This window comes from Lonchura striata, chromosome 10 (assembly GCF_050655825.1).
Source record: "Lonchura striata isolate lonStrDom1 chromosome 10, ASM5065582v1, whole genome shotgun sequence".
NCBI lineage: Eukaryota > Metazoa > Chordata > Aves > Passeriformes > Estrildidae > Lonchura > Lonchura striata.
In genome coordinates, this window is record NC_140712.1 from 7428327 (window position 1) to 7447008 (window position 18682).

General features: G+C 42.8%; 1 protein-coding gene across 10 annotated transcripts in view; it reads left to right on the top strand.

Moving 5' to 3' along the window:
* The window catches only part of MYO9A (myosin IXA), a 172894-nt gene that overhangs the window by 71203 nt on the left and 83009 nt on the right, over positions 1-18682 (top strand). For all 10 annotated transcript variants that reach the window (XM_085588568.1, XM_085588569.1, XM_085588565.1 and 7 more), the window contains 3 exons: positions 2704-2801; positions 4805-4931; positions 12076-12165. In XM_085588568.1, the coding sequence (XP_085444694.1) occupies positions 2704-2801; positions 4805-4931; positions 12076-12165 (315 nt within the window). The remainder of the gene's footprint in view (positions 1-2703; positions 2802-4804; positions 4932-12075; positions 12166-18682) is intronic.

Consider the following 18682-nt stretch of genomic DNA (forward strand, 5'->3'; position numbering starts at 1 on the left):
CCCAAAATTTAGTACCTTCTCCTGGCATGACCAAGAACACCTGCCAGCCTGGGGGCTACCACGTCTGTATCCTTACTGCAACAAAACCATGTGTCATTACCATTAGGCTGTTTAATTGCTAATTTATTTAGGATAATTTTATTTGGGATCATTTTCTGTGACAGTCCTGGTAAATCACATCTTTGCTTCAGTTGATTATTGACTCTTAAGACTACCCTGGTCTTCTCCCAATACCCATGGACTCAACCTGCTGCAGACACCAAGTTTATAAAGAAACTTTCTTTTATCCTCTTCAAATTTTCCATGGAAATAATGGATTGCTTCAATGTAACTGTAGGAAGCAGTAGACTCACTTTTACTGGGAAACTAATTGCTCTGGCAGGATATTAACAGCAAGTTAGGTCTGTGGGGATGGACTTTGTGATGCTTGTCTGCTCTAATATCAAGGACACTCCTCTATTTTATAATTATCCTTCATTTATCATCCATTAGGAAGTGGTTCCGTGCTGGAACACTGCAGAGAGCATCCGCTTTTAAGCAAAGAATTCGCTAAAAGTCTTTCCATGCGGATTAATGAGTCGGGCAATTGTTATGTAAATCGTTAATTAAATTGCCTTCGGCGTAGATTGTGCTACTTCGGAGTTGTCCAGGGTATTTTGCTGTTGACGCGTGACTTAATTTTGGAGGAATGATGCCAGAAAATGAAAATGTCTCCTGGAATGTGGAGTGCCACTAAAAGCACCACTTGGTGTCTTTAAAAAAAGCTTTAAACCTGCCTAATTTGCAGGATTTGTGGGTGTGGTGTTGTCCTGCCAAGTCCAGGTCCTGCCAGAACGAGGGTGGGAAGTTCTGCAAGTGCAGTGGCTGAAGAAGCCAAGGCTGGAGCTCAGGAGGGACAAGGTCTTACCCTGAGGTTTTATGATGTGAATAATCAATGCTGGTGCCTCTGGAGTCCCTGCTCTTGGTGATGTCGTTGATGTGCTCCTTTAGGTGGCTCTGGAACGGGGTTGTTTCCAATTAGCTCCTAATGCAAGGTGAAAAGGCCCTTTTCTAATGACTGTTTCCTAAAACAGGCTGGTATTTTCTCCTGGAATTTCAGTCCCCGCCTTCATCGATGCTCTGTGTAGTTTTAAATGGTTTCATTGTTCAACAGCTCCAAATTCACTTTGCCCACGGAGCATTAACTTGTCCCTGAGGACAATTGATAAAAACATTTCGATTTTCTTGTCCAATTGCACTTCTCTGGCTTTTAGTTCAGTTTTATGGAGGCCTCCTATGTTGCAATAAATATTTTAAATATGTAAACAATAGGATAAATAATAACAATAATAATATCAACATTTAAATATATAAATAATATAAATAAATCTATATGTTAAATAAGGGTTTTCCACTCTAATTATAACTACAGCTGTAATGATGCTCTGGAGTGGGATGAAGAACTTCATTGATATGGTTGTGAGGCTTTAAATGCTGTAAACCACAAAGCTGATATTATAACATAACTTCATTCTGTATATTCTGTATTTATGATTAATTTTCTGTACTCTCAGTGAGTACAAGTGGCTTTTCAATGATTTACGCAACCCTATTTAATGGAGACTTTCCTAATTATTTGTGCAAAATTTTTTGCACATTTGCTTTTTTGATAAATATGATGTTCAGGAAATGATCAAAATCAACTATGTGCATTCAGCTACTTAATTAATTCCAACTGCAGCTACAATTTTTATTTGTATTATTTTAATAAACTTTTTATAGAATTTTATAGAATTTTTATTTGCTTACTTACATTTGGATTAACTTGTTGAGAGTCTCTAATTACTTGTAGAAAATCTTGATTTAAGTGTTAATAAAATAGTCTGAGGTTTAAAATAGCATGATATTGTGTGATACACAATAAACTAATTTTATTCACAGATGGGTAGTTTTTATAGGCAGCAATGGGTAGAATATTAAATATAGGCTAGGAAAGCAGAGAGAAGAATAAATAATCTATGGGAAGCCTACAGTGAGCCAAAGCAGAAGATATTTGGAATTAATGGTCTATAGATTAATTTAAAGAGCATTTCTGATTCCTAAATATTGGTGCAGGACAGCTTTGGTTGGATCTGGAATGTCACTGGATTTTTCCAAACATGACAGTAACTGATATCAAGCAAAAATTAAACTGTTCAGGCACGTGAGCCTCCAAGTAGTATAAAATGTCCTGTATTTCAGATCCTCCCAGTTTTGAAATAATTTCTTGGTAGTTACTGAAAAATATATTTAAAACTTTGCCTTTCCAATGCAGGATTTAATGCACTGATCATTTACATGAAGTTATCTGAATTCTATTTAAAAATTGAGTTTCCTTTCTTAGGTATAGGACTGAATGTGGAATAAACTGCCCGTAAATGTGGAACAGATTTCATCTTGTTGTTATTTCCCATCCTTTTTGTGTAGGGTCACACTGACCAACTTTCACCATACTGTTGGAATGAGGTGGCTCACCTCTTTCCTTAGAGGTTAAACCTGGGAAAGAAGGATGTATTTCCAGAAAATATTCGCCAGAAATGTTGTATTTCCAGTGCCAGGTTGGAAATGTTGCTGATAAAAGACCTGGAGATCACTCAGTGATATTTTTGGAGTGCTGACTTGGCCATCTGGACCTGATGTGGTGTTAATTGTGTCAGTGCTTCCTCTGTGTGCTTGACCCAACAGGATTGTTTCTCCGTGGAAGGGGAGGACCTGAAGCACGACTTTGAGCGGCTGCAGCTCGCCATGGAGATGGTGGGGTTTCTGCCCAAGACACGCAGACAGTGAGTTTATTTTCCATTTTAATAGCTTGGAGATTGTCCTGGTTAATGCCACTTCCACTGGCAGGACATTGTTCAGAGAAGCTGTGGCTGCCACATCCCTGGAGGTGTCCCAGGCCAGGCTGGATGGAGCATGGAAGAACCTGGGATAGTGGAAGTTGTCCCTGCCCATGGCAGGATGGAGCCAGATGAGTTTAAGGTCCCTTCCAACCCAAACCATTCTGTGATTCCATGACCATTGCTGTACTTAACGATTCTCTTCATGCAAATGGAGCATTGGCAGGAGTTGACATCTTCAAGTATTTCTCAAGTGTTCATGAATAATCACACCTCACTCTGCATGTCATGAATCCAGAGCTTGGTTTAATCAGAAGTCCTCATTATCCCTCATCAAACGTAACCCTTTGCATGCAATTCTATGTCTGTAGATTCATTTCCAACTGGCCTTTTTCACTAATTTACTGGTCATGCTGGTTTGAAAACTGGACTTTAGCTGGGTTGCAGCACCACTGACACCATGGAATTAGAGGGTTCATAAGGGTCATCTCCAAGCAAACCTACAAAATAATCCCTCCTGTGTTGATTTTTGGCTTGCAAGGCTTGAGTAGGTTGGAAAGAACTTGACATAAAAAATCACCTCAAAGGTATTTTCACACAACTGAGAAATTTTGGAAGCTCGTCCTTTATCCCTCACTTGTAACAAATCAATTATGAAATTAATACTGCTTTTTCTCTATCTTCCCCACACACGTGGATAAACCCAAGGATCCAGACTTGTGTGAATATGTTCTGTGTCAGAGGCTGCTTTATCAGGTTTCAGGACAAGGTTTGTCTAAAGCCTGTTGAGGGGTTTAATTGCCTGAGCAAAGCAATCAGGAAGTGTCAGGACTGAGCAGAGTCGGGTGATGCAGTAAATTCTCACTTCTGATTTACTGTGCAATGATTTTTCTTGGCACACAAGTTGCTCCTGGTGAATTTTACGTGTCAAAAATAAAGTGGATTCTTCACTACATGAGCAGGTTTATTTTGCTTGGCGTTATACAACTGCAGCACAAATAAGGAACCACCTTCAGCTGAGATACAGGGAGTATGTTTTAAATACTACTATACTTTAAAAAGTCATTTCTTTATAGCAAAACAAGGGGATTCACCTTAGTGGAAACAGAGAAGAAAATTTTTTATAAAATTGTATCTTGAAATTCACAACAAGGAGTTAGTATCCATTCCTGTTTTGGAGATAAGGGAGGACTTGGAGAGGTGAAGGTGTGTTGTCCAGACAACCTGGTGGCATAGCTAGGAATCACATTTGGGTTTTTTCATTTTTAGGTCCCAGGAGAGTATAGAATTAGGGACAAACAGGATTTATAGCTGAAGTCAGCCATAGCTCAGGAGTTCAACTTGATGAACTTTGTGGATCCCTTCCAACTCAGGGTATTTTTGAGTGTCTGATCGTATTTTTTTTGGATGGGAGATAACCTAAAAATTACCAAATTCCCTCCAAAACAGAAAAATTGGTTGGATAAATTTACTTGAAGTGTAACATCCTTTTCTTTGTCTCAGTTGCTTAGATATTATAAAAGCATTTATGCTGTTTTGTACAGTCTTTTGTTCCTGGCTGGGACTACATCCAAAAAGGTGACAAAAACGTGTGTCCCAGGGGACTAAGAGGGATCACCTGCATGGCCATGCCCACTCCACCCCTTGGCAATTGTATGATAAATATTTAATCTGAATACCAAGATTACTGGAGGTTTTCTATTTTTCTTAAAACATGGGATGTAATTTTATAACTGTGGGTTTGATGTGTTGAATAATTTTCAAGGAAACAGTGTGGATTCAAGTTTGGTACTTGACTAAATAAAAATCTTTTTGACATGAGGCAAAGTGGATGCTTTGGATTGAAAATTAGAAGAATGAGCCAAAGAGGGACATGGCCCTTGGGGGCAAAATTTGCTTCTTCATTCACTTTATTAAAAACTGAGTGAAAATGAATTCTCTCTGTTTAGAATTTTCTCTCTGCTGTCGGCAATCCTGCATCTGGGGAACATCTGCTACAAAAAGAAGACATACCGGGATGACTCCATCGATATCTGTAACCCTGAGATACTTCCTGTCGTGTCAGAGCTGCTGGAGGTAAGCTCTGCTTTCTCTTCTGAATCTTTCACACCAAACAAGCAACCTCTGATTTAGGAGATAAAACATGCTCAATTTATTTCCAGTTTCACCAAAGAGTAACTTCTTGTGTGTTTCCATTCTTATGGGCTGTTCATGTTTGCCAGGGAAAAGGTACAGGAGCTTTTCTAAAGAGGTTTTTCATGGAGGGGTTTTGCCCCTACTCTTCAGCTTCAGGTTTCATTGACTGAAAATCCTGTTTCTGTGATGAAATGTGAAAGGGTCTAGATGCAAAGCAAACCTGCTGCCCACCATGGCAGTGTCTTAATTGCCAGCCATCAGCTGGTGCTCCTCAAATCCGTTCCAAAGTCTGTCTGAGGAGCTCGAGCAGTTGTACAACCCTAGCCCCATGTTTTTGTTCTGTGCCTGCTGGAGGAAGTGCTGAGCTCCCTCACTGTGTTTTTTGTCTTTTATTCCCCACCAGATTCCACAAGGGAATCTGTAGGCCCATCTCACCCCTCTAGTCCCTATTTATGGGCCTGATATGGAGTTCTTTGGTGCAACTGTTGATTATCTGTTGTTTAGGACCTGATACCTTGGCCTCTGTGAGCCACTGCTGTGCTGGTGTCCTTGGGGAGGGTTTGTAGGTCTCCACCTAGCTGGCCCAGGCCACACCAGCTCTGTAAATCAGTGCAAAAGCATTTAAATGAGTTCTTAGGAGATCTTCTCTGTCAGCCCAAGCAGGTTTTGTGTTGTATTGTAGTACTTCTTTTCATGAGTAAAGTCTTGAATGAGCCAACATGTCCTGCTGGCCTTCAGCCTTCAAGGGCTGAGCTCAAAAACCTCCTGACATGGATTGAGGTGGCTAGAACTTCCCCTTGCTGTCTCACTTCTCTTGAAATGCTTTAAACCTCTTGCAACGGAAATGTTTTTCTTGTAGTTGATTATAGCAACAATTGTCTTTACCCTTTTGTACTTCTTGAATAGTCTGGAAGGTGAATTTTTGCTGATTTTATGGTAGAATCAGAAGGCAGCTTGGCCTTTTGTATTACACGTGGTGCTCTTCCCATCCATTCCATTAAGTAACTGTTGTGCTATCTCCCTACCTACAGAACTGGGGAATTGGCTCTCAGGGATTTTCATAGCACTTCATTAATGCTTTGAACTTTGGGAGGGGAAAGCTTCTGTAAAATATGGTTTGAGCAGCTGGATGCTCTTTGCATCTTGGCCTTGGAGACTGCAGAAATAAACAGAAGGAAAATATAAGTGGAGAGGAGAATGTTGTTGATTTTACCCTGTTAAATGTGGCCAAGTCAGTTAAGTAATTTTTTTTTTTTTTAAGTTTTGAGTAAGAGATCAACTTAGAGAGCTGAAGAAGTTCCAGGCTTTGGGTCTTTGCCTTTGCAAACAAACCCTTTTGCAACATCTGCACATGGGGAGGTCGTGGGGTGGTTTTTACACATGATTATGTGAAATGAGGCATTGGCTGAGCCATGTCAATCCAATGGTGCCTCAATGCCATGGGCTGGAGCAGGACCCCCAGGTACTGTCAACAAGATGTAAAAATCAATAAGTACATTTATTTTTCACCATTTGAAAAAACAAGCAAACAAACCACGAGGATCCGATGTAGCTAAGCAAATTGATAGATTTCTGTTCATCTTGGTAATTCTTTTTGCAAATTAAATGACCATCTAGAACATAAAATGCTTTTTAATTAGATTGGGACAATGCTTGCTGCACTGAGGTAGGATCTGATGAAATGCATCAATGGGTTTGGGTAAGTGCTGTTGTTTGTCCCTTAAGTTGCATTTAGGTGATAATTGATCCATGGAACTGGAAGCATTTGCTGCCTCCAAGTGTAAACCTTTCAACAGACCCACTGAAATCAGCTGAAATAAAGCCAATAATCTCATTTTCAGAGTTAATTTATCTTTATGAAATGCCACATTTCTCTTTGCAGACCTCAACAGATGTTGCTGCTTATTCAGGTTTGATCCAAAGGAAGAACCAAAGGGTTCAAACAGATGAAGCATCATTACAAAGAGCAGGCACCACTTCTTATTCATTACAGCTCTCCACATTAAGTGCAATGAATTCTACTTAGCCAGAGATTTAAAATATTGGTTAAAACATTTGACACTTTGTACTTTGTCTCATTTGGGTAATTATTTTTAATACTTTTTTGTGGTCACTGAACAGTTTTGCTTTTCCCATTGTTGCTTATATTATGAATTGGCTTGAAAAAGTTGTTAATCCTCTCTCCAGATCTTGGCATTAGACACTAATAACTGAAAAGTCATCTCAGAATAAAAGTAATATGAGCTAGAGAGAGAGTTGAACTTCCTTTCCTGTGGTCACTGGCTGTTTGGTGGGACCCTTCAGAGCACAGCAAAGGGATGGAAGAAACTGTGATCTGATACTTCCTTACCTTGGGGGAACTTCTGGGTTGATCTTTATACTCAAATGACTCATTGGATTTGTTCAGTCAAGAATTTGACATGGAAAAGAGAAAGAAAAAATCCAACTGGAGCCGTGTTGGCCATCTCTGAAACAGCCAAGAGGGGATGCAGAGGTGCCCCAGCATGGCTCCCACAGGGATGAGGTCTCCAAGGGCAGGAGGGGAACCACCAGCCTGGCTGAAATTCAAAACTTAGGCAAAATTAGGGTCTTCTCCCACTGCAAAGGGGAATCTGGCACGAATTCTCATGAGCTGGTTGGTTTGTGTCAGGATCTCTAACTGGAGGAATTTCCCTGCTGCACCAGTTAATGCAACACCACTGCACCACTATCCTCCCTCTGTGTAACGGGATTTGTGTCCCTATAAAATGAAGCTAATACAGTGATTTTTTTTTTTAAGGAATCTGGGAGGAGATGATGATCTGCAATGGATTTGCTTTTTCTTAGACATTAACAACCCCATCCAATATGTTTTTTGCTTTATTAAACCATCTAGAGCAGCATTTGTGAAACTGCAATATAGGATTTTGGCCAGACTCTACAGATCATTGTTTCATTTACAGTAAAATCCTGATTCCATTTTTTTTTCAGGAATAGACATAGCGTGTGGATTATGTGATGCTTTTGGCAGATTTTTCAGGGCCTTTGTTTAAACTCTGCTGAAATGCTGTGCTGGGGAGTGATGTCAAGGCTGCCTGATGGATCAAGCAGACATGGAGTCCTGTGCAAGCACTGCAAATATCCCAGGGCCTGGGCAGAAATCATAGAGGGTTGTGTAAAAACCTTTGTGTTTCTGGGGAAAAAGCTTGGAAAAGCTCATTTGTGGGCTTATTAACAAAAATAATATATTAGAGATTATCTAGCGGACCTTAAAAGAGACTTTTTGTGTTCCATTGGAACAATAGGAACATTTTAATTGTGTGTGTTTACTAAAATGGGAAATTATTTCCATGGATGGAGCATTGAAGAAGGAGATAAATTCTGTCTTTGCTCAGTGGAGCAGTTTTGTATTCAGCTTTTAGTTTTAGGTTACCAATGCAATACCTAACCTCAATGCAAATAAAGATAAATACAAGTTATCAAGTGCCCTAAATTAGTTTTGCCAGATCTCCCAGTGCACATTTGTGTTTAGAGCTGAAGTTGGCCTCTTCAGGAGATTTATGTGCTCAAGTTCCTCTTCCACTAAAAAATGGCCTTCAGCTTCCCAGAGGAATCCCACAGGCACTGGGGCTCCTCCTGTGATAAATGTCTTGGAAATTAATTGGGGAGGGGGTGAGGATTATGGAGCAGACAGTGCTTGCTTCCAGCGTTTTCTTCTGGATTTGTTTTTCAGATGATGCTTTGTAGAATCACAGAATGATGAGGGTTGGAAGTGACCTCCAAAGTTCATCTGGTCCAACATCTCTGCAATGAGTTGGGATATCATCATTGAATGCAAAATTTTGAGCCAGAATTAGAGTCAGAAAACTTCAGCGAATCATAGGATATGCTGAGTTGGAAGGGATCCACAAATACCAATGAGTGTAACTTCACAAACACAGCCCTGCACTGACACTGCAACAATCCCACCTTGTGCCTGAGAGCATTGTGCAAATGCTCCCTGAGCTGTGGCAACCTTGGGACCCTGACCATTCCCTGGGGAGCCTGTTCAGTGCCCCACCACCCTCTGGGGGAAGAACCTAAACCTCCCAACACAGCCTAACACATCTCCTCCTCAGCCATTCCCTCTCATCCTTTTAACTCTCTGGTTATTTGAAAGAAAGTCTGAGGAAAAGGTCCAGCTCTTTTCCAAGAAGAGCTGATAGAAATCTGAATTTATTTTCAGTTACTCCACACAAGGCATCTTTAGAGTGAGCCCTCAGCACTGTAATCCCTTTCTCAAATATGGAAGGAGAGGCAAAACCTGATGTTTTCTTGTTCTCCAGCTGGAAATGGTTCATTTTTCTTCAGCTGCTCTAACATAATACCCCAGAATTACTGGAGGAGCAGTCTCTGCCTGTCTTGGCTCCAGCGCAGCCCTTGCTGGCTCCCTGCTCCTGCTGTGCTCTGCTGACATTCCCAGCTGTGGCACTGCTGGTCACCCCTCACTGCCTCATGGACTTGAGGCCTCCAGCCATCTCTGGGCCCACTTGTGGCAACAGAGTCTTAAATCTGCATTTTGTCTCTGTAATTAAGATCTAAACTCCTGCAGGCTGTGTTTAAGAGGGAGAGCAGGCCATGCCCTTTAGCACCAGCAAGCAAAAGTCCATGAAATGTAACCCAAGAGTGAAACTCCTAGGGCACAAAGTAAAGGAATAAGTGATGTTCTCCTCTTTGCCACTCTGCACCAATGGGTGTCCCTGTTTCAGTGTTTCACACTTACTGGGGGAGGAAGTGTAGGATGTGGGGAAGCTGCAAATATCTCCATGTCCTTAGTCATCAGCACGTGCTGAGTTTATCTTTAGAAAGCCCCAGTGGCTCCTCCCTGGCATCAGGAGTCAGCTACTTTCATGCTGTGACCTTGAATGCAGATTAGGATGATTTGGTTGCACCCGTGGTGCTCATCAGAGGCGATGAAGGAATGGAGATCAAGCTCCACTGGGTGGTAATTGCAGGCAGGGGCCTGGGGAGATGCAGGGATTCCTATCCTTGCCAGGAGTGTTTTTGTACAAGATGATTCAATGGGATCTCCCTAGGTCAGGAGATGAAAGATGCACATCCACAGGTTCCCTTAATCCAGAGAGCAGGGAGAGAAAGAACCAGAGTGACCATGAGATGGGGATGGTGAGGGATGGCGTGGGTGGTTGTTTAAATTGCTCCAAATCCCTGTGTTTGCTGACAAATGTGGGATTTGGAAGTGTTTATGTTGTTGAGGAATATTTCTTTGGACTGTTTTGATTAGGAACCATCTGACACCCCTCCGCCTTGCTGCCTTGGATAATTAAAAAAAGCCAGCATGCTGGCTGTGGCTTTGCAGCATCCCTGAAGTGGGATAATGGATGGTGTGAAACTCACTTTTGTTCCAAGTTGTGCAGTTGAGGGAGAGCAGCCGATGGTCCTGCGGCTGAGAGCTGCTGGAAAAACGTCCGCGGAGCCGAAAATTACGAAATCACATATTTTGGTGATTGTAGAGGAATAGAAACCAAATGTGAAATCTTGCTGTGGATCCCTGAATGAACCAGAAGATTGTTTTTTTCCCTGCTTGATTTTGAAAGGTAAAATCGGACTGTAGGAACTGGGGGCTCCTGAGTAGTGCTGAGCACTAAAGAAATGAACCTTGAAGTGTCATTTCCAGTGATAGAGACCTTGCTGGCAGGTGACATCATATACAGGTGACTTGATGTGTTCTGATTTCCACAGTGACAAGTTCTTGCTGCAGGAAGAATTTTGATATAACATAAAAACTCCCTGGATTTTATCAGGGAGACTCTGATAATAGTAGTTTTGTCAGAAGGAGAATTTTGTACAGAAGGGCATCATTATGGCTATGGTTTGTGAGATTTCTGACCTTCCACTGTCTTATTTGCATTTCCTCTTCATACTAATTCATGGATTAAACCCTTAAGTCAAAGTACATAGATGGAATTGTTCTGGTTGGAAAAGACTTCTAAGATTGTTGAGTCCAATTGTTAGACCTCTACGTTTCCTATTTTCCTTGTCAAATCATGAATTGTTTCCCTGTGATAAAAATATGGCCTTGGATGGCTTCAGGAATGTGGATTTTGATCAGAGATGTCCAGAGGAGGTCTGGTGCCTGCATGGAGTCCTTCAGGCAGGATATGCAGTTTGTAGAGAGATTTCAGTGCAGCTTCTCTGTAGCAATCCCCATCCATTAATTCTGGGCTCCAAGGTTTTCACCCAGACTCATGATGTCTTTTTTGACTTGGAAATTTAGTGAAGATCAGTCAACAACTCAGTCTTTAGGTCTAACTGATGTATTTTGGGAGGACACCTTCTAAATTCCTCAAAGTAAGAGGGTCTTGAAGCTGATTGGGAAAGTGGCTTTTCTCCAACAGCTGCAGACACCACTTAATTTGTCAGGCACCATTTTTTTCTTTGCTGAGTGTCTGTGTTTGCACAACTGAGTTTTGTTCTGCAGACCTGTGAGGGCTGATTAGAGACTGTCACCTCTCCAGGAACTGGGGCTTTAGGGAGTAAACATCCAGTGCCAATAGCAGAGTAAATATCAGGTGCTTTTCCAAGGGTTTCTTCCTCCTTCTGACTCCTCCCCTCTCTTAAAAGCAGGAAAAACCCCCTCTTTCACTTGCATGTCTCTAAAACTCACGATACTGCTTGGCTTATTCTAGAGTAATTTGTGTGATTTCATCATGACAGCACTAGAAAGTTGACTTATTTTGCCAAGAGAAAATGTGGGGGGGAGGAGCCTCACCGGGAATAAGGAAAGCAATGGGAAATTGCTACAACTGGGATGCCTGAATGCAGAAAATCAGGCTCCTTTGAATACCCTGGTGTTAGGTTTCTGATGCTGGATTTATGTGCTGAGTTGGCTCCTCCCGATGGCATGTTTCTACCCATTGAAGTTAACTCTGCAAAGGCTGGCAAAAGTGGGTTGTTGGTTTTTTTTTACTTAAATTTTGAAATTTGAATGTGTTTACACTGAATTTTATTCTTTTAAAGTTTAAATGCTAGCATTTTTTAACTGGTTTAAAAAAAAAAAAAATAGAGATCACTAGAATAGTCATTAACATCTGTACTTTTGTTTTAGGTGAAAGAAGAGATGCTGTTTGAGGCCCTGGTGACCAGAAAGACAGTGACAGTGGGAGAGAAGCTGATCTTACCATACAAACTGGCAGAGGTCAGTACATGATGTTTGTTATTAAAAGGAAACTCTTGGAATGGTTTTCAATATTTTGAGGTGCACACTCAGAGTTTCTTTCAGTTTTTATTTATTTATGTTAAAATAATGTAGGAGAAGCTAATGGGTGTCCTAATCTAGGAAATGATTGACTTTTCTTCTATTCCATTCCTGGAAGGCAGGTTTGCACTTTATTCTGATGGTTTGTAAGTGCTTTAATGACTTGTGGTTGTGTGAGAGTTGTCTGAAGCAGAGCTGTGCATTGCTGAGTGTGTGTGTGGTGCAGGTTTTCATCTCCAGACAGCATTCCTTAAGCTGGAGCACTGATTCCACAGCAGAGCACTGACCCAAGACTCCAGGAAATTTTTATTGCCTTCTTGAGTGGCTGTGTTAGTGGTGGTTCTTGTATGGCAGAAGCTGCAGATCTCCACAGGAGATTCCCAATAACGTTTCCTCAGATCCTTCACAATCTGGGCCCTTGTGTGATGCTTTGGAGCAGCCACAAACCCATCAGCTTCTCTCAGACTCCCATCTAGTTCTATGGGATCTAAATGGGATTTTCAGGAATTCTGAATTCTATGCTGTGGCTGGTAGAGAGAAACTAATCTTTTCCTCTTGTATTCTTCAAAATACGTAAGTTCTGTTCTGCTGAACTACTTGTTTTGGCTATTTCTGCCTCTAATCTTCTTGTATCCCCCAGATTAGGAACGCTGATCATCACAGCACACTTGGTCCCTCCATTCCCTCTTCTTGTAGGGTTGTGTAAGAATTTAGAGCACCTTGAATAGCATCTCAGGAGCAGCCTGTTGTGTCACAAATAACTAAACACATCATGTTCTCACTAGGGGCAGCTGGATATATTTCCCCTCCTTTTTCCAGGGAGAAAAAAAAAAAAAGTATCTATTCTCCCACTAAGGGTGTGTTTAAGCTCAGTAATTGTTTCTGAGCTTTAACCTTTAGAAGTGAAGTGTTGCCTTTGTGCAAAGGTGAAAGGACACTCAAGGGCTCTCTGGGTCTTTGTGATGGACATTTAATCAATGTGGTGTTTCTACTTTTTTCCTCCATCTTGGGCACAGACTTGAAAAAGTGGCTAGAAAAGTTTGGAACTGAGCTGTAAGTACCCTTCTGCTGGAGGTCCTTAGAGTAATAAGTGGGCTGGATTGGAAGGGGCCCTAAAGATGATCTTGTTCCAGACCCTGCCATGGGCAGGGACACTTACCACTGGACCAGGTTGTTCCAAGCCCCATCCAACCTGGCCTGGAGCACTTCCAGTGATGGGGCAGCCACAGCTGCTCTGATCAACTTGTGCCAGGGCCTCACCACCCTCACAGCCAACAATTTCTTCCCAATATCCCATCTAATCCTACTGTCTGTCAGTTTGAAGCCATTCCCTCTTGCCTTGTCCCTTCAGACCCTTGTCCCACGTCCCTCTCCAGCTCTCCTGGAGCCCCTTTAGGCACTGGAGCCTTCTCTTCTTCAGGCTGAACAATCTCAGTTCTCTCAGCCTTTCTTCACACCAGAGCTTCTCCATTCCTCTGATCATCCTGGTGCCTCCTCTGGGCTCTCTCCACGTCTTTCCTGGGCTCCAGGGCTGGGGCAGGTCTGCAGGTGGGGTCTCACCTGAGCAGGGCAGAGGAGCAAAATTCCCTCCCCTGACCTGCTGCCCAACATCTGTAGTGTATTGACACTGCTGGGAGTGTGCTTGATGCTCTTTCTGTTGAGTTGAACTAGAGTGGCTCAGCATGAGTTTCTCAAGTGCTTTCAAGGTGATATGGCTGCTCCCAAATCTCAGGTGTCCCCTTAGAAAGGTTTATCACCAATATCAGAAGAAGAAAGGAAAGATCAGGGTGTGGTGGCTGTGGGGGAAGACAAAGGAGGGCAAGGCTTCTTTGAGAATAGTTGATGTGATCTCCATGACAAAATCATTTTGGAAGAACCTGTGAATTGTGTTAAGATGAGCACCTCCCATGTTTTTTGTTTGCCTCCTTACATCATCAGAATCCTGACCACTAAATTTTATCCATCAGTGACCTCACTCTGGGAGCAGGTTCAGTGCTCACAGAGCAGAATTTGAGATGCTCCAACTTGAACCTCCCCATGGTAAGAGGCCTTCTCCTGGCCTCAGGAGTAGGCCAGGGGGTAGGAGTAGGAGGAGTGACTTGAATTCAGATCTGTCTGAATCAGGAGGGAAGAATGGGATTCATTTGACATTTTGGGACTTCACAAAGACTCCTGATGTCTGATAATCCCCACTCATGACTCACTGGACTCTTGGGGATCAGTGGGCTGGTTATTCCTGTGTATTTAACAAAGGAGCATTATATTTGGCTCCAATGGATGGAGCCATTGAGGGTTTGAGGATTTGGAGACATTGATCTCCTACCACGACCTCTGTAGCTCATGGGCAGCTGCCTTTCCTGATGGACACAGTAGCTATTTTATTCTTCAGATGCCTGTGGGTTTTTTCATAGCTTGGTACACTGAAATTTTCAGTGGAATTTGTCTGGAAAAGACTCTGTTCCACAGGCTCTCACAAAAAGGTTTGCATAATGTCATTTTGGCATGTCCTTGCTTCTTTACACCATCAAGAAGAACAGATTGGATGTACCAGTCTTCAGATTGCAAGAGAGATGGTAGATGCTACATCCCTGGAAATGTCCAAGGCCAGGCTGGATGGGGCTTTAAGGCCCTTGCCCATGGGCTTTAAGGTCCCTTTCAGCCCAAACTGTCTGGGATTCCATGTAAAAAGCTTGAGATTTAAATTTGGGATGGGTTTTGAGCTTTGATGAGGTTCCCATGTGTGTCTGCTCCATTCCGTAATGTTTCACTTTCTGTGCTTGGCACAGGGGCTGACATTTGCCTATCCCTTTCATCAGTGTTGGAGTATGTGGAGATGACAACTCCATGCAGAAATGCCTTTCGTGGAAAGTGAGTGTGATCATTCCATGATCACAGCCTGGCTTCTGAGAGATTTGTGCCCTTAGGGTCCTGCTGTGACAACTGTCACCCCCTTTAATAGTCTTGAATGGGCAGAGTTGGCCTGAAGGGATCCTTCCCTTTGGTATTTTGGAGGCTTCAGAGCTAAGACTGGAGTTTTATTTTCCAAGCTGAGCCTGTTCTCTTCCCTTTCCCTGAGCTGCAGCCCCAGAGCACATGGAGAGGCTGACTTAGTTGGATTTGCAGTGATGTCACATTCCTGGCTGGCTGCACGCTCCTGCCTTCTTGTGTGCTGATTGGAAACACAGTCCTGTGGTTTGGGGCTTTTTTTTTTTTAGAAACAGTGGTTTGGACACTTGGCAGCTCACTTGAAACATTCTCTTTAAGTTATGAATTGATACCAGACTGACTGTTCCTGGTTCTGTTCATCTTTGCAGTAATTTGGGTAAAGCTGCGTCTTTTATTCTGGCATGCTTTGGGTAGAAGGTACTGCAAAGTGGGGACAACTTGTGGATGGACATCATGGGATCACAGATGGGTTTGAGTTAGGAGGGACCTTAAAGCTCATCTCATTCTACCCCCTGCCATGAGCAGTGACACCCTCCACTATCCCAGTTTGCTCTAAGTATTGTCCAGCCTGGCCTGGAACACTTCCAGGGATGGGACAGCCACAGCTTCTCTTGGCAACCTGTGCCAAGGCCTCTCCAGCCTCACAGGGAGGAATTCCTTCCCAATATCCCATCTAACCCTGCCCTATGGCAGTGGAAGCCATTCCCTGTGTTCTGGCCCTCCATCCCTTGTCCCCAGTCCCTCTCCAGCTCTCCTGGAGCCCCTTCAGGCCCTGGCAGGGGCTCTGAGCTCTCCCTGGAACCTTCTCTTCTCCCAGTAGTTGGAAGCTTGCGGTGTTGAAGAAGCTGCAAGTGGCAACCCCCAGTAAATAAACCTCTGTTTATTCATATTGTACTTCCTCTCTTAGGACTTCTCTTGATTGTTTTGCTTCAGGAGTTGAGTTGGGCTTTTCCCTCAGGAATAATGTGCCATTTTAAAGTTAGGCAGAAATACTGACTTTGTCAACTCTGTGTTTCTTTTAATAAATTCAAGACTTTTTGATTCTTGCCTGCATATAATTATTCTGCTAGATGATCTTGGAGAATTCAAGGACTGTGTTCTAATACCTGAAAGGGAAGGCTCCAGAGTGAGTTTTTACAAGGGTCTGGAGTAGCAAGACAAGGGGAAATGGCTTCAAACTGAAAAAGGGCAGGGTTAGATGGGATATTGGGAAGGAATTCTTCCCTGTGAGGGTGGTGAGGCTCTGGCACAGAGCCCAGAGCAGCTGTGGCTGTCCCATTCCTGGAAGTGTCCAAGGCCAGACTGGACAATACTTGGAGTAACCTCGCCTAGTGGGAGGTGTCACAGCCCATGGCAGGGGCTGGAATGGGATGGGCTTTAAGATCCCTCCCAACTCAAACAGTCTGTGAATTTTTGATCTAGATCAGGTAACAGGTTAAATGTAACACTGAAGTCCAGTGAGGAGGTAGGATTGCAGCAATTAAAATCAGGGTCTCCTGTGTGCCAGCAGCTGCTGGTTCTGTCATCTTCAGCTGAGCAAGTTCTCTTCCCAGCAGAGAGAAGATTCCATTTTACTTTATTTTACCCACGAACATCCAAGGTATGTGGCAGCAGCATCTGCTTGAGGAGGGCCAAAGGTAGGAGCAATTAAATAGTTGTGAGCCAAACTCCAGGGATTCTTGGTGTGTAGTCAGTGCCCATAGTTAGGATGTTACAGGGATTATGGGATGAGCACATGGTTTTTCAGGAAGACCCTACAAAGCATAACGTGCCATCAGCTTTTCTCATCATTCAGTAGCTCATGGTTTATTGTTTGCATGTTGTGTCTGACCATGGTATTTACATCCAAGTACATCCCCATGTCTCTGGAGCTGCAGCTCTTTCTGAGATGAAGGAGAGGGCAGTCAAGGGGAGATCTGTTTTGCAGGGGAAGACTACTTTGTTTTGCCTCTCGTGGCTGTGGCACCGTTGGCAAACGTGCTTGATTTGGGATCCTGCAGGGGAGCTGCCATCCTCTCTGGCTGCAGCTCCAGCACCTCTGGCAATCAACCACACCACATCCATAAATAATGTTTATATTCATCTCTGGCAGCTGCCTCTTATCTCCTGAGCCACAGTGGCTCATCTGCCATGGAGCTGCCTCCTGGAACCATCCATTTTCCTTTTATAGCACTGGATGATGTTTTAATGCAGTGCTTGAAACGACTGCACAGTTTGGGTGAGCACAAAGGTTTAGAAGCTTTAGGCCGTAGATAAACTTAGGGAAAAGGCTGCACAGACAGGAAAGGTTGCACTTCTGTGCTGAGGTCTTGGGCTGTTGTCAAAAACAGCTGCCAAAGACTTTATCAGAAGTGAGATGGTGCATTAATGGAGCCAGCAGCACTTCATGGGTTTCCAGAGAAATCATCGTACAGCCTGTGGTAACAGTGAGCTGGAAAATTCCACTTGTCATTTAGCAATGGGGAGGACCCTTGGAAAAGGCCATGAGAGCAATAGAGCCATCAGTGGTAGTAGTGGTAATTGGACTATTTTGATTCAGATCTGTCTTGAGCATTGGGCATGTGTGCAGCCCAGCCATCCTCTTCTTGATAAGGCAAAATGCAGCGGGCACGTAGCTGAAAAAGGGAAAAGTGGGATTTTAATGGCAGCAGAGTAACATGCTGTGGGTTGCTGTTGTCCTTCCCAGAATGCCCCTCAACTCCAGACTCTGCACTTTTTTTTCATATATTGTTATGTGCATTTTTGCAGTTACATTGAGGTAGGAAAGTTTCGCAAGCCACAGTTCAGGTATTCAAAACAAAAAATAAAGATGCATTAAATATCGAGTGACTTGACCGATGTTTGGTGGGAGACGTGGGAACAGAGCACTTCAGTCACATCTTTGTGGAGAATTTGGGGGTTGTTAAAAATCTTTGTCTTGATCCTGTTTGTAATCTGAGTATCATCTTAATCCATGCAAGGAACTACTCTCCTGGGCCACATCTGTCTTCCTGCTTCTATTGAAATAATCCAAGGAATTCAGGTTTTTTCCATCTCCACTCACTGCAGGTCTCCAAGGCCATTGGAGTATGCCTTGACTCATCCACTCATTTAACTCTCTCAAATCCATCTTGGTTGGTGGTTCCATCCCTTTCCATCATGCCAGAGACAAGCCGGTGGCTGAGCTCCACAAGCATCCCTGTCTGGTTTCCATCCCATCCCATCTGTTTATCAGGCTGGTGTCCAGCACCTGCTTGTCTGTGTTTCACCAGTCCCTGCATTTTTTCCCTGTTTTTCATCCAGTGAGACAAAACTTATTATCAAAGTAAATACATCTGTTAGTGAAGCCTGTTTTACATTCCTCCACAAAAAAAAAAAAAAAAAAAAAAAAAAAATTCCATTATGTTTTCAATTCATTAACTTCATTTAACCAATACAGTTGGTATTCTTAAGCAAGTGACTTTGCTAATAGACATTATTTTAACAGATCTTTATAATTTTAAGCCATTTGTGATCAAGGACATTTTACCCT